General features: G+C 46.0%; 1 protein-coding gene across 1 annotated transcript; it reads right to left on the bottom strand.

The window, feature by feature from the left end:
- Positions 1 to 844: 844 nt before the first annotated feature.
- On the bottom strand, positions 845 to 6,203 carry DRG1 (developmentally regulated GTP binding protein 1). Its single transcript, XM_032705778.1, has 9 exons — positions 6,086 to 6,203; positions 5,777 to 5,900; positions 4,828 to 5,003; positions 4,367 to 4,436; positions 3,662 to 3,831; positions 2,786 to 2,916; positions 2,428 to 2,595; positions 1,443 to 1,565; positions 845 to 964 (listed from the first exon to the last, which is right to left on the bottom strand). Exons 1-9 carry the CDS (start codon positions 6,125 to 6,127, stop codon positions 865 to 867), a joined length of 1,104 nt encoding a protein of 367 aa, XP_032561669.1. The 5' UTR covers positions 6,128 to 6,203; the 3' UTR covers positions 845 to 864.
- Between the last annotated feature and the right edge of the window lie 9,676 nt (positions 6,204 to 15,879).

Here is a 15,879-nt window from a genome sequence, read left to right as displayed (position 1 = left end):
TACCAGGCTGAGTAGCAACCACTGCTGTAAGGATTTAGTGCTTGAGTGGGTGTCTGAAGTCGCTTTATTTCTCCTTGGATGTGTAATAACATGAGGGGGAGCATCTTTGATGCATCTTGGTAAATACCCTGTAGGTAAACCCCCTCCTTCCCTGTAGTGCTAGAGGCTGATGCATTTGATTGCCCTCCTGACAAGAGCTAAAAGCTTCTTATTCACCTCTGTTAAGCAGCAGAACCACTCTTTTAAGAGCAGCCTCCTTCTCTTGGGCACCTTATTGACTTCTCTAAACTAAGCAGGAAATTTTTTTCAGAAAACCTGAAAGCTTTCAGTCACTAACAGACACAAACAGCTTCCACTAGTCTAAACAACTGGAAAAGCAACTGCTCCTGAGCAGAACCAACCAGCTTTTCCACGACTGCAGGACTATTAATAGCCTTGAAGTATTCAAACAAGGACACTTTCAGATTAAGGCAGCTGGAACTCTCTGTCCTCCAGCATTGTTTCATAAGATATGGTTCCCCAGCCTCTGCTTTTCATGTTTTCTTCTAATTTAGAACAAAATAATTCCTGATGTATGACCTTTTTTCCAATTTGGAAAGACATATACGTGCAGCAGAAACTCAGCCCTGGCCTCAACGCTTTTTGTAAGGTTTTGTCCTTGTGAAAGTCATTTAACCTGAGTTTCTCATCTTTAAGTTCTGCTGGAACAAGACCCTGCAGTGCAAGTTGACCAGAATTATCAGTTTTACCATGCAGGAAGGTACTATAATAAAAAAAACATTTTCCACTCAGAAATGGCCTTTCTTTACCACTTACAATTAATGACAAATTGCAGGCACAGCAATAAACTGTGAGAGAACAACTTTATTTCTTCACAATCTGAATAACATCCTCATCTTCAAGGGTGTGGTCCTTACCAACTTTTTGAGGGTTGTGTTTAACAGATGAACCCCAGACCAGTGCACTGAAAGGAGAAGAAAAATCCAATTTAAAAGGCATAGAAGTATGATATGCAAGCAGCAGAGCAGCAGCTATTTCTGTCACAAAGCTAATACAGAAAGCAATGCTTCAGAGCTATTTTTATTCTTCTGCAAGTACCTGGCTGAGTGGTCTGTGAACCAGGGTACAAGCAGATCAAAACAAAGTATGAAGTTATCCAAAGTACCCAAGGGCACAGGCCAACAGCCTGTAATGCTGCATCTAACACTACTTTTAAATACAAAGAAAAACATTTTCCCCATAAAGGAAATGCATGCAGAAAAGAGTATATAAACATCAAATATAGCAATTGAAGTGTAATTGTCAGAGGTAGATCAACATTAAAAAAAAAATTTTTTTACAAATCCTGTTTTCCCTTCAAGTTTACAACAGAATGAAATAATATACCAGGATGCAGATTGTTTTCTATTCTCTATAAATCAGTCTTTTACAATAATACTTACTATTTAAAGTCTTTAATGAGATTTTTGTGGATCTTCATGCAAAAATCCTCCACTGTGGTCTTGCAGTAAGGTAGTACCACAGGAGAGGTGTAGTCTGGGAGCTGCCCCTTGGGTTTGGTGTAGCTGTGACACAGATGGAACAGTCAGTCAACACCAAAACCTCCCTTCCCAACCCATTTCATCAGCCATTTGTGCTGTCAGCCCAGGGGCTGTGCCAAGCTCTGTTATTTCAGTGGTGACAATGGATATGCTGTGAAAGGTTTGGTGTTCCTAAGCTGAAAATGCATCTGGGCAGTCAGTGGGTTCTCCCTTGTAATGCAAAGGTTTCTCACTACTGAGCTTTCTGTGGGTGCTTAAAAAAAGGTGAAATGGGAATAATAGATGGAAAAAGACATCTACAGTATTATGGTTCTGACTTGTGATTTTTTTTTCCGTGAAAAAAAAAAAAACCTGATAAAGTTTATAGCCCAGATACCTAGACACTAAGTCCATTTTGACAACAGATATTATATTATCACAAGATAGGTGTAAATTTAAAAGGCTACAATTACTGTATTGTGAGTATGAATAGATTAATTCATAAATTCATCCAAAAATGCATTAGAATTGTGATGTAAACCTGGAATAACCTACAGTAAAAATATCTCAAATTCTAGATGATGAACTAAGTTCTGTTAAGAGAGCTGAATGCATGACAGACACAAAAGATGACTACCTCTGGAATTCACAATTTTACACTAAGTTTGACTAAAATTCCATGTTTTCAGGAGTTTTTTTAAGATGTCCTTGTTTAATTCCCCTACAAGTTCAAAACAGCACTTGTGGCTGTCAGACAGCAGACAAGAGGAGCACAATTTGCACCTTACAAAGCAAAGATAATTCAGCTTGTAGGAAACCATCATAAAACTCATTCAATCCATTCTTGACACCTTTTTCAGTCTCAGCCTTACACTGAACTCCACAAAAGGCAGCAGCTGTGACTCACATTCGTACAAGCTTCAAGTAGTCCCAAATTTTCTCCAGCAGATCATCAAAGTTCCAGCGATGATGAGCAGATATTGGCACACAGTGGGGTACTTTGTAAATAATATCTAGTTCCTCAATGGAAATTTGGTCAATTTTATTTAGGACATAAATGCATGGGATGTAGACCCTGCAAAGAGAAGGACACGGTTACAGCAGCCCGGCAGCAGCACCCTGCTACCTTCATTGGGAAGAAACAGTCATTTAAAAAAGCATAGGCTGGCTCAGCTTCTCTGGGAAGCAAGCATGAGGGACAATTCTTTTTTTTTTTTTTTTGGAATACAAACTGCAGTTGTGCCAAAGCCAGAGCCCAGCAGTACCTGTTTCCTTCAACCACGTCGATCAGGTCGTCGGCCGTGGCGTCGCTGCGCAGGGTGACGTCGGCGTTGTGGATTTTATACTCTGCTAAGATGCTCTTCACTGTTTCAGTGTCCAGCTCACTCTGAGGACACTGAGCACAGACAGGCACAGGATTAGAGAAGGGAAGTTTACAGCCAAATCAAGTATCATAATTAACAGTGCTGTCACCCAGCAACAGCTGCATATGGATTACGAGAAATAAGAGCTGCGTTTTAAGTTGCTGGACTTGATTCTGATTTCATCAAAGCTGCTCTGAGGAGAGGGGGAAACAGGTTTAAATCCTAAAAGCTTCGTTTTTATTAATGCCCCACTGAGAGCTGCAATCAGACATTTCAGCAGCAGTTTCCTGTCAATCTGGGAATAGCTGCAACACAAACCTACATATCTACCAGTTTAGTGCCCAGATAACTACACATTAGGGACTCAGAGCCCAGAGTTCTGATTTTTGGTATCTCTGGATATTTCTGGGCTTTTTTAGATTCAGTGGGAAATGGGAAATGGGGAGTAGTCCAGGTTGTAAGGCCCAGAACTCTGAGCAATCTTCTCCAGAAGAATCCTGTAGCTGCCAAGTGAGAGGCAGTTTTTGCACACTCTCCTTTGGACCTCAAACTTTAAAGTGTGGAAAACGACTGAGCCTCTGATTTGGGGGCCAGGAGGTGGTCAGGCTCCAGGAGAGGTGTGGATGGCCTCCAAGGGAAGTAACTGTAGCACAGGACAGCAATTCAGCTTAAGGAAGTCACAGCACAGCCTTGTCCCAGGCACACCATCAACTGCAAAGGCCTTTTTCTTCAAGCAATTTGTTTTTTAATTTTGGTTAAAGAAAACTTTCAACTTACTGTGGCTGTAAGGTTAATGCCTCCTTTATCCTTTTTTTTAAAGCCAATATTGGGGGGCTTACTATTCAGACGAATTCCAAATCCCTCCAGTTCATTCTCTATGATTCTCTTGTGGCCAAGGGGTTTCAGCACGTCCAGAACAATCAGAATGAGATTACAGGTTCGAGCAACTACGAACCAGAAAAAGAAAGTCATCTCTCAAAAAAGCACATTGACACAACCTAAGACAACCAAAATCTGGCTCAGTGGACTGGTGACAATAGGAAACCTCTGAAGGCCAGCACATTGCTTATTTTTAAGTTCCAGTAAAGACTTAAGTTTATTGTGCTGTCCAAGCGTCACTGATAGACAGACCTTTACATGTTGTAAGAATCACAGAGGTTGGAAAAAATCTTCCTTCCTGTCTCCATTCAGACCCCAGACTGACGATAATAAGCTGAAGAAATTAAGACAAAAGCCTTGTTGCAAAATTGCAAATGTACTTCCACTGCAGTGCCAACACAGAGCAGGAGCTTGGCAAGTGCACAAAGCCAGAACTGAAAACAAAACAAAATGAAAGCAGCTACTGCTCCTCAGCAGGCAGCTCAAGTCCAGCAAACAATCCAGATTTTAAAGACAGCAGCAGAAACAGTGATTCAACCCTTCCTTCTCCTGTGCTGTGTTAAATGAACCACTGATATGCTGCTGTCTCCAGCTCCAACTCACCTGCAATGACCTGCCGTCCTCTGCCTTTACCATCCTTGGCACCTTCAATAATTCCTGGCAGATCAAGCAGCTGTTTGTTCACAGGAGGAAAGTACAACATGAGAAAAATATTCTTTTTCATTGACAAAATAAATACTACTTTTACCTTTCTCCTAAACCAGCTGACTCTACTGCAAATCTGAACAGAATTCAACAAGATTGTTTCCCCTTTGGCTCTTATATATTGCATTATCCCATGTATTAGTACAGTGGAACAGATCATCTCACAGAAAGTATAAGAACTGCCACAGGAGCTTCTTCCCAGAGCAAAGTGAAAAACAAGGAAAATCATGGAAACGTTTCCAAGGTATTCTCAAGCACTTTTACATGTCAGTTCTACCCCATTAATGCCAGGCCACACCACTCAGCCCTCACAGCATCTACAGAGACCATTTACCCTCACAGAGCCAAGGAGATCTCACCTGTATCTTTGCTCCTTTGTACCTGATGACTCCAGGCACAGTGGTCAGTGTGGTGAACTCATATGCTGCCACTTCAGAGTACACACCAGCAAGGTTACTTAGAAGAGTAGATTTCCCCACTGATGGAAAACCCACAAACCCAATTCGGGCATCTCCTGTCTTTGCAACATCAAAACCTGCAAATAAAGAGCAGAAATATTTGTCCAAACATCGACATTTTTTGTCTTCTAATGTTCTGGACAGCAGTCCTGCTATTATTTTTAATATTACCTGAGCAAAAGCCAAGTAAGTTTTCCTACAAGGAGGATGAGGGTGTGAAACAGAGTCACAATCTTTATTACCTTGCACCCTTTTGTCTCTATAACACTCCATGGCATGTACCTGTCAATAAACTGTTGTCTGAAAGGCTTCCCAGTGGACTAGACTTGACTTTGTAAGTGGAGCATTTCCCTTAAGCACTGAGCTTAGACAATTCACACCTTTATATATAAAAATGGGTGGCTGCTGCAAGGTGCTTCTTCATGTAAAAACCTTAAGACTTCTGCAAATACAATACTGTATCACCCAAAATGAGAAGCACTTTCTTTTACACTTCAGGAAGGGCTGTCCTTCAGTCCTCGGGCCACAAACCCTGGCACAGGTCCTGTACCAGGAAGGACAAGAGGGAGAGGAAGGTACACGTTGCCCAGAGAAGATGGGCACATCCCTGGAGGTGTCCAAGGCCAGGCTGGATGCAGGTCTGAGCAACCTGACTTAGTGAGTGGCATCCCTGCCCATGGCAAGGGGTGGAACGAGATGATCTTTAAGGTCCCTTCCAACCCAAACCATTCCGTGGTTCTATGATTATTCAGCAGCCACTCTGACACGACTGAAGCGGACAAGGGTCCCCCGTTAGATCGATGTCCGTCACACCCCCCGCACTCCGGCAGCTCCCGCGGAGACAACGCACCTTCCCCGGGGCCGCCGCCGCCGCCTCCCTTGGGGGTGATGAGCTCCCGGCGCAGCTTGGCCAAGCGGGCCTTCAGCAGCCCCAGGTGGTGCGCGGTGGCCTTGTTCTTCTGCGTCCGGGCCATCTGCAAGAGAAAAGCACGGCACGGCGGGTTCACACCGGGACGGCTCCGCCGCCCCCGGCCCCGCGCGGCGCCTCACGGCAGGGCCCCGCCACCCCGTCATGGAGCGGCGCCGCGGCCGTTCCCCCCCACCCCGCCCGAGCCCCGCGGCCGGCCCAGCCCGCGGGGAGGCGGGGGCGGTGCGGTACCTCCGCCTCGATCTCAGCGATCTTGGCCAGGGTGCCGCTCATGGTGCGGCCGGTGCGGGCCCGCCCGGGGCCCCCTCAGCGCCGCCGCTCGCCGGCCACCGACCGGCCCCGCGCACGCGCCGCGGCCTCTCGCGAGAGGCGGCGGGAACGCGCCCCGGCGGCGGCGGGCGGGAAAGGAGCCGCGGCGCGCGCACCGCCGGCCTCGCGCGCTGCCCTGAGGGGGTCGGAGCAGCGCCCCCTGTGCCGTGTGCAGAGCTCGCGCTCCCTCACAGAGAGCGGGGCAGTGTGAGGGGAGAGAGTGAGGGGAGAGAGTGAGAGAGACAGAAAGCGAGGGACAGTGTGTGAGGGACAGAGAGTGTGAGGGGACAGAGTGTGTGAGGGACAGAGTGTGTGAGGGACAGAGTGTGTGAGGGACAGAGAGTGTGAGGGGACAGAGAGTGTGAGGGGACAGAGAGTGTGAGGGGACAGAGTGTGTGAGGGACAGAGTGTGTGAGGGACAGAGTGTGTGAGGGACAGAGAGTGTGAGGGGACAGAGAGTGTGAGGGGACAGAGAGTGTGAGGGGACAGAGAGCGAGGGGACAGAGAGCGAGAGAGAGAGCGAGGGACAGAGAGTATGAGGGACAGTGTGACGGGAGAGAGTGTGAGGGGAAAAGTGTGTGAGAGACAGAGAGTGAGAGACTGAGGGACAGAGAGTGTGAGGGACAGAGATCCGTGTTTGTGTGAGAGAGAGATCCGTGTTTGTGTGATCTGTGTGTGAGATCTGTATGCGAGAGATCTGTGCGTGACCCGTGAGATCCGTGTGTGTGAAATCTGTATGTGTGACCCGTGTGAGCGTTACCCGTGAGAGTGTGACCCACGCGTGTGCGATCTGTGTATGAGATCCGTGTCTGTACGAGATCCGTGAGGGTGCCCCGCGTGTGTCGGTCCGCGGCGGCCGATGCAGCCGCGGTGCTGTCGGTCCGCCCCGAGCCGGGTGTGCGGGATCCCTGCCGGCGGCTCGGGAGCGATGCCGGCGCGGCTGAGGCGCTCGGCGGTGAGGGACAGCCGGGCTGCGGCGCCGGGAAGAGCCGGCGTGAGGCGACGGGCGCTCGGCTGTTGGAGAGAGAACGGCGTGAGGGCAGCGGGGTCTCTCGCTGCCCGCGAGGGGAGGAGGCTGTGCCCGGCCCCGCGGTGAACCGGCCCCGGCCCCGCGGTGCCGCAGCTGTGCCCTCGCCAGGTGTGTAACTGTGACACCCCGTGCCCCGCAGCGCTGCTGAGCCGGGCGGCGCTGCCGCACTGCCTGCGGCGGAGCCTCCGGAGCTGCTGCTTTGTCAAACCAGCGCTGGAGCGTTCTCACGGCTCCCTCAGCCCAGCCCTGGCCGTACCGCTTTGCCCCAGGGACATCTGTAGCTGTCCACTGGATGCGGGCTAATTAAATAGAGAAAGGATTTTTTTTTTTTAATGGCCCCTTCAAGCTTTAAAGTATTTCCAGCTTTTGATAATATCATAAGAAGCCAAAGAAGTGGATTTCAAATATAAAGTATTTTTGTAACATAAGGAAATAGATTTTCATCAGTGTTCAGGATTTTGGTCTCCAAGTTTGTTTCCCTGTTGTATTATGTCTGAATTGGAATATTTACAGAAACGTTTTTCTCCATAAATCAGTATTCTTTCCAGGAAAGATCTTCTGTCTCAATTTATTGCAAAGTCTGTTTTTGTACAATGTACCTAAATGTAAACGTGATTTTAAACACAAATACACTTTCCTGGGCCCGTGCTGTGAGAAGTGACACTTGCAGAACCACCTGCCACATCTTCAGACAGGATTCTGAGTACCACACAACTGGCAAAATTTAACAAGCCTTATAGCAGTTTTGGTAACAGAGTTGTTATAGAATCATTAAATCTTCTTTAACTTACAGTGAAAAGAAAAAAAAGTGCTAGAGCAATGAGAGCAAAACTGCTATTTGCTGCCTCTTTCTGCCTCTGCATTTCTCTGCTTGTCTCATCTTAATCGAAAAATCAGCCTTTATTGTCATGAACTCTTTATAGTAGGAACTGTCATTAATATAAGCTTATAGAGAGCTTACTAAAATAGAATCTCAAATGAAATGGGATCACTATTCCTGGTAATGTTAGCTCAGCTAAGCTAGGGTAAATATAAATGCACCTACCACTGTATATTTGTTCATGGTTTTCTAATTATTCCTTATGAACAATATCCTTTTCCAACATGGGACATAGATTTGACCCTGGTATAAATTTTTTCCTACTTACTTCAGATGGAGTTGGACTTGTTTATGCCTCAGCTGAATTCAGCCATATAATCAGTCCACATTTGTGGCCCTTTTTAGTAAAAGGGAAAACACTGAAGAAAACACAAATTCTGAATGCTCAAACAGGGTTTAAGACCATCCCTCTTTCTGCAGGAGGGTTAACTTCAGAACTTGTTGCTAGGAACAACATCAGTTGTTCTCGAAAACTCACTCCAAATCTCACATATTGAATGTAACTAACTTTTTTTTTCCAAGTGTGGACTGAATGAAAAAAGTTGTCAACAAAATATGTGGTTTGAAAATTTAGTTACAGGGGAGTTTTTTGCTTTCCTGGTTTAGAAATTCATAGTGTTCTTAACGCACAACTGCTCAGTCTGTGCTCTTATATCCTTTTTTACAGGAAGTTACTGAAGAAAAGGTCCTATAAGGAATTTAGGCATCTAAAACCTTATTTCAGTGTTGAGTATTTTCCTTAATTACTTGAAGGGAATAAGAGTTTAATTAATAAAGATAATTAGTCTGATTTTTGGTAGCCAAATGAACATTTTCTAATCGGTTAGGACATTTAAAGTAGTTCATACTAGTTTACAACAGCACCATCTTTTAAGCTTTGGAAAGCCTTGTTCAGTATAGATTGGTTCCAGATTGTGAACAGAGTGACATTATTTTTATTTATTGTGATGACTGTTGTGAGTTTTTTAATATAAAGGTGTTTTATGTGATGTGGTGCTGGGAGAACAGGCTGATTATGACCATGGGAAATAAGGTGTGACAGTGGGAAAGTGGCTGAAGGGTGGGTGACTGGGAATGGATAAGTGAGGTCCTCTGAGGACAGCAATCCAAATTAGAAAACGGAGTGCAAATGATAAAAGCTTATTAGAGGAAAAGAAAAAAAAATAGTCAGTCAGAGAAGAGAAAAATCAAGGAAAATATTAATAGAAAATTGGATATAATGTCAGGAGAGGAAAAAGCCCCCAGTGGAACCTGAGAGAAAATGAAAGGAGATACAAGAGACTGAGATCTGCTTGAAAGGTTAATTGAGCTTTATAGTGGGCACTGATGGAAGATGGAGGATGTGAATTGCCATTTTTTTTATTAAAACATATATATGTTTTTTAAATTGAGCTAATTCCATTTAGGAAATCTAGATGAAGTGCAACAGGGGCTATACTTCCAAAGGCTGTAACTTGCACAACAGTCCATTTCTCTGGTGACCACCTGCCTGTTGTGTCAGACAACACAGAACGAAGGCTCAGACCTGGAGAAAAACCCAGATATGATTTAGTAGCATAGGAAGGGCTAACTGATGAACTGGCAGGATATAACTCCAGCACTTTTCTAATAATATTCTTAATAAGATAAGGAAAGCAATATTCTAAAGAGTATTGAGCAAGTGCAGAAAGACTCTGTCTGACATAAAGGCTGTCTCATCAAACAGTTAAGGACCACGACACAGTATGGAATCAGTGACTGGGGAGAACCAGGAGTGTTTGTTTCAGCAAGCTGCAGTGACGGGAATGTGACTGACACGGCACATCCCTCAGCAGCAAGATTGGAATGATGGAGGGCTAGAAAAAAATGGGCTTCAGAAATTCATATTCTACACGCTCCACTCCTGCTGACACTGATTCTGAGCAAGTCATTTCCTTTACTTGTGCCTCAGTTTTATTTTTGCACAACAGGAATGTGCAGTTGCCGCAGAATAATTGAAACTTTGATGTTTCCATAGCACTGCCCTGCGAGGATGATAACTGGAGCTCACTTCAATAGCAGAGCTGAGTAGTGGGAGAAAGCATTCAGTGGGTTTTCTGTCAAACTACCAATTTTAAATAGGCTGCTTCATTATGGGTCAGATTCTGAATTTCTTTCCAAAATGAGTATTTTAGCTTGAGTAAGAGTTTTACTTACGTGAGATGGTGAGATGCAAGCTAAGTATATTGAGAAGAGGCTTGCAAGTCTTTTGGATAACCATGTAAAATTTAACACTGTAAAATACATGGTAAATGCTGTAAGTATGAAATTAATTGTGATAACTTGTTTATGCTTCATTAAAATCACATAAAGACCTTTCCTAAAAATAAGTAGTGCGTGCTTACCTAGTTAAGTATTTCAAAATTCTTTTTTTTTCATATTTTATGTTCTAATAAATAATTCATATACTTGTGGATATCAAGTTTATTCACAGTGCTCTGAGGTCATTTTAGCCAAAGAGCCACTCTGGTAGTAGAGCACTTGTGGGTTTGGTAATTCACTTTATGCCAGAGGCTGCAGACTATGCTGGCAAACAGCTCATTGTGTCTGGGTGTTTGTGGGCTTGCTGGGGACTGCATTTCTAGCTTATGGGGGGGGGGGATTTCTGCAGGATTTCAAAAAGTGGGAGGGAGGTGACAGGGAGGAAATGAAATCGTGACTGCAGGTGAAACAAGGCTCTTGAAATTTCATATCCTCTCAGAAATTATCACCAGCCCAGTGAAAAATAACTGTATCAAATGATAACCCTGACCTGAGTACTTATGGTTTTAAGAATTATGGCTATGGGACCATAATCATCCTGCCAGAGTTCCCTCCTTAAAAAAAAGGGTAACTGCAAGTTAAGGCATGTAGACAATCAGTTAATTTTAAAGTGATTTTTCTGGTTTGTTTTTTTTTTTTCCTTTTGCAGTTTTTACAATTTGGCAAATTTACCCCTTTTTTCCCCTATGAATTGTACCTCGATTTGAGAGCTGGCTGCTACTTACCCATATTAATGTATTTCAGGGAAAAACTGGTCATGCTGAAGAGAAGACAAACCTGTAATGAGCTGACTAAGGACCATCTGGAAGAAAGAGATTTTGAGAATCTGTGATGAAAAGGTAAGACTTTTTATACCTGCAGTACTGAATCTTCAATGCAAGCATGATACTGATTGTCTGAGGTGAAGTTGATACAATTCATATCATAATTAACCCTTGAGGCAATCAAGAAAATCGTTTATCTTTTGAAGGTTGTAAAACCTACAGACATATCCATTCTTAGTTGTTTTCCTGGATTAACTTTTTTATGCCAGTTTATTTGGCATCTGTGGAGAAGTTGTCCTTCTGGGGAGAGCACAGGAGTTTGGCTATTGATCTGTAAATACCAAACCTTGCACATTTAGGATTGTACTGTAATGTATGTTTTACGTAAGAAACTTGTCTGTCAGGTTTGCTTAGCCAGGAATGGATGTCTAATTCATGGGGAGTCAGTGAGACTGAATCCCAGGTTGTGTTTCCATTTTGACCAGATCCCTAATGTGGCAATCTTGTTTTCAGTGGCTCAGGTTGCATTGGTTCCAGGCAGTCTAGAATAAGTTAAACTGGGCAGAGTGAAGAAATGAGGGGAACAAAAGGGAGATTAAGTATCAAAGGTTGGCTTCCAAGACTGTGTTAAATTAGTTTAACAACACAAAGTTCTGCAGTTTAGCATCGGCTCCCCAGACTTTGTTGTGGACTGCCTTGCAACAGATGGACTACACAGCACATGAGTACAGTGAGGAGAGTGATCAAAAAGAGGAAAAACAAACAGTGCAGTTTTCCTTTTTTTAAATAACTCTTTCTGCATACTTTCCACAGCATCATAGACCTCCCTATTGCTGTTGGGTTTGTGAGGGTGCTGGGTATTTTTAAACAAGAGGTTTTGTCTGCTTTTAGAGGAGAAAGCTGACAAATCACTAGCCCACGTCTGGGTTACAGAGGACACTGTGCTGTCTCCAAGTCTGAGAATCCTTGCTGCTAGGGTTGGCACTCTCATGGGATGATTCCCAATAAAATACTGAGTAAGCTTTAAAACCTAAATTTAAGTAATCATCAACCTAGTAAGTAATGAATGCTGAATTAATTGCTTGTTAGATCAGTAGCAGTTAATTAAAATACCAGTGAAAGCTCAGAAAAACTGATAGCTACCCACTGAAATCACAAGTGTGCCTTGAAATGCACAATGTTGTGTATTTTTGTGGAACACACATAGAAAGGAAATGGTTCATATGACTGATTAGCTGGCACAAGTGCTATGCACAAATGTCTCTGCTAATATTATAATCCATGTGAAATAGTGACTAACCTTCTTAAAGAGTATAATAATGGGACTATTCTGAAAAATTTCAGTAGCCACAAGACCTACACAGATCCGTGAGTTGAGAGTGTTGAACAAACAGGTATGAGTCAGCTCTAATTAACATATACCCAAATATGTTTGAATGGATTTGACTGCAACAGTCTTTTGTTCCCTCCTGTATTTGCACACCAATTTAAGGTCTGCACTCCTGAGTAAGGCCAGTAGCAATTGATCTGCAGCGAAGCGAGCAGTGTACAGTGTGCAGTCCCAAATGGTACACACATGTTCAGAGCACAGGAGGATTATTAATACTATTGAAATACCAATCAAAGTGCTTCAGCAGGCACCAGGCAGCTGCAAAACATTTAGGCATTTAGGGACAGCTCAGGAATTCCCATGAGCAGAAGTGAGACAGGAAATAGTGAGAAGCTGAATAAAGTAGCTGAGGAAAATGCCTTTATTTAAAAGGGAGATGAATTCAAAAGAAGTTCATCATATCCAAGCGCAGAAGTCAGAGAAAATAGATTAGGAATAATCTGAAAAGGGGAAGAAATCCTATATACTTTTCAGTAGAATTGAAATTTTATACTTTCTCAAACATCATCTGGAACTTTGTCTTCAAACAGTAGCTAGCCAGTTGTGATGGTAAATGAATTCAAAGGTAATCATTCCTGTCTGCCTATATAGTTATATATGGAGAAATGCCATTTAGCCATCACTTTAAACTTGGGGAACTTCACCTTACAAGTCTGTTTATAGTGATGAGCCAGATTTTGTCTCAGTGTGGCACAAACTGTTTATTTGCAGAAGAAATTTGGCTATGTTATAACAAACACTAGAGTTGAATGGCTACTTCGATAGTCTCATATTCTGAGATGGGGTGAGTTTGGGACCAGAAAATGCTGTAAGGAGTGGTCCTTTAAACGTGTTGGTGGAGCCATAGGGAGCAGGAGGTCAGAGTAATAACGCTGAAAGAACTAACAGGAGTCAGTACTCTGCCATGGCAGAGCACTGAGGACCCAAGGCAAAGGCTGTGATTCCCTGGGAGTGCAAGGTGCCGGGAGTCACCCTGAACGAGCATCCAGCAACTACCCTGAGTGTGAGCTCCCAGAGTGCTGATCTGACATCCTCGTGGCAAGTGTGAGTGGGTCCCTTCCCAAGAAACAGCGATGCTTTGGGGGTTTTTTAACTTTTACCTAGAGAAACAGGCAGGGTGTGTTGGATGGTGCCTTTTAAACAGGAGGGCTGGAAGCTGAAACCAGAACATTCCGTGGCAACTGGAGAAAGTTCTGAGGAGAGTGCAGTGAGAGCGGCAGGACCCCCCCTCCCCCTGCCTGGAGGAGAGACAAAGAACAGGCGAGGAGGGAACTGAAATAGGAAGCAGGAACCATGTTAGGAGGCTGGGGGCTAAAAGAAAGCAAATTAATAAACCACTGGGGGAAAGGAGCACAACTGTCCAAAGCCACGAGGAAAGATAAGCAAATTCCAGATTCTTTAAGTGCTCCGTGTGTGTGCAGCCTGGCTGGTGTGTTAAACATAATCATCTTCCTCACTGCAGCGAGAACTACTCGTGTGTCTGCACACAGACTTACAGAATATGAGCACTGTTATCTATTTAATGTGGTGTATTTAAGCTGAGTTTGTCAGCATTGCTACCGCTCAGCCCAAAATTTCTAAAAATACACATTCATATCAGGGTGTGTGCACACATAGTACAGTAATAAAAAGCTTCTGGTAATATTCTGCCTACAGTGGGGACAAACAGTTGCTATCAAAAGCAGGGGAAATCTGGAGCACAGGCTGAGGGCACTGTGTGGCCTTAAGTGTTAATGTAATATTTTGGAAGTTGGAAGCTTGGTGCGCTCATTTGCACATCAGTACCCAGAATGCTTTTTCAGTTCCACCACTATTTAATTCAAGTGCTGGGTTTGAGCTTTTGGAAGACTCTGTAGTTTGTGATGCCCTCACATGTGCCAAGTTCAGTATTTTCCACAGAATAGTTTAAGTGACGATATTAGACTGTGTGAATAGGTGGTCCAAGGATTCTTAATTAGGCTTGATGTTACAAATGCAAAAAAGTGCCCTGGAACACTTCTTTCCCCCCCCCCCCCAAGCGTCGTCTTTAACAAAACAAAGAACTCTGTTTTGGGAACGTGTGTGTTTGTTGGATGGGGGAGATACTTCTTCAAAACTCGGGGAAAAATTCTTCAATGAGACAGAAAGCAGATTTCAGCTGCAAATGAGTAATGATGATGATGATGTTGGAACAGCAGCTCTTTCATAGAGAGACCTCGAGCTCACAGGGAAGATTCAGCACTAGGACAGTCCAGGCAACCCGGGGCGGTGAATTCGGCGGTGCATTCGGAGTGTTTAACCCGGGCCCGGGGAAGGGTAACTCGCGGGAGCGGGAGCCCCGCCGCGCTGGGCGTGGGGCGCCGTGGGAACCCCGGGAGCGCGGGGCCGTGCGGGGCAGCGGAGTGTCCCCAACATGGAGGCACTCGGGGCTGCCAAGTGCCCGTGCCTCCCGCAGCCCCCGGCCCGCGGGTACCGTCCCTCCCAACAGCTCCCGAGGGGAGGGCATTTTTGCACTGGAAGAATTCCCGCTGTACCCCTTCCCTCCCCCACAATGCCGGCGCCTCGCTCTTCCAGCGAGGCTGAGAGTTGATCGTGGTACGGGGGGTGGGGGTGAGAAATGCAATGAAAGACCGGGGGGAGGCCAGTCTGCTCAGCAGCCCCTGGCCCCTCTGGGATCGGCTCTCCTCGGGCGAGCCGAGGAGGTGGGGGCCGCTCTGCGCCTCTGCAGCTCCGGGAGGGTTTGCATTGGACGATTCGCGCCTGGGGAGGGGGGGAGGTTGCCTGCAGCCCCCCCGCCGGCCCCTCCTCCTCTCCCCGGCGGGAGGGGGGCCTGGGGGGCGAGCTGCAGCCCGGATATTTGGGGGAGGGGGCGAGCGCAGCCCCGCCACCCCCGTGTGCCGCGGGCGGGGGCCTCGCTGCCGGCTCGGCATTGGAGGATCGGTGCTGGGGAAGGGGGAGACTGCAGCCCCCAGCCCCCGCGGGCGGGCGGGGTGGGGGCCGGCCTGCTGGCTCTGGCTGCTCTTGCATTGGCGGATGCGGGGAGGGAGGGGGGCAGGAAGCGGGGGGGCAGGGGGGAGCCCGAGTGGCTGGAGGGGGGGTCTCTATGAATAGGGTGGGGGTCTTCTCGTCCAAAGAAGAGAGGAAAGTTTGCGGCGCCGGTGGTGAGGGTGCGGCGAAGCGGGCGGGGCCCGGACCGGAGCCGGCGGCGGCGGCGCTCGGTCGGGGAGCAGGAGCCGGGGGGCCCCCGCTGGATTTTTGTAGGGGGGGTGGTATCGCCCCCTCCTTCTCCTCCCCCCAGGGGTGAAAGTGCAAGAGGAAGTGCAGCCGCTGCCATCTTTCCTCCGCTCCAAACACACAGGGACGGACGGAGCCGGCAGCCCGGAGCCGCCGCCG

Source organism: Chiroxiphia lanceolata, chromosome 18 (assembly GCF_009829145.1).
Source record: "Chiroxiphia lanceolata isolate bChiLan1 chromosome 18, bChiLan1.pri, whole genome shotgun sequence".
Classification (NCBI taxonomy): domain Eukaryota; kingdom Metazoa; phylum Chordata; class Aves; order Passeriformes; family Pipridae; genus Chiroxiphia; species Chiroxiphia lanceolata.
Note: the sequence above shows the minus strand (reverse complement) of the source record. Positions and strands in the feature narration are given on the sequence as shown.

Coding starts and splice junctions, on each gene's coding strand:
- DRG1 (XM_032705778.1), bottom strand. CDS start 6,127: ATGAGCGGCACCCTGGCCAAGATCGCTGAGATCGAGGCGGAG. Junction 3,832..4,366: donor AGGACGGCAGGTCATTGCAG/GTGAGTTGGAGC, acceptor TCTGGTTCGTAG/TTGCTCGAACCTGTAATCTC. Junction 1,566..2,427: donor TACTTGAAGCTTGTACGAAT/GTGAGTCACAGC, acceptor TCTGTGTCACAG/CTACACCAAACCCAAGGGGC.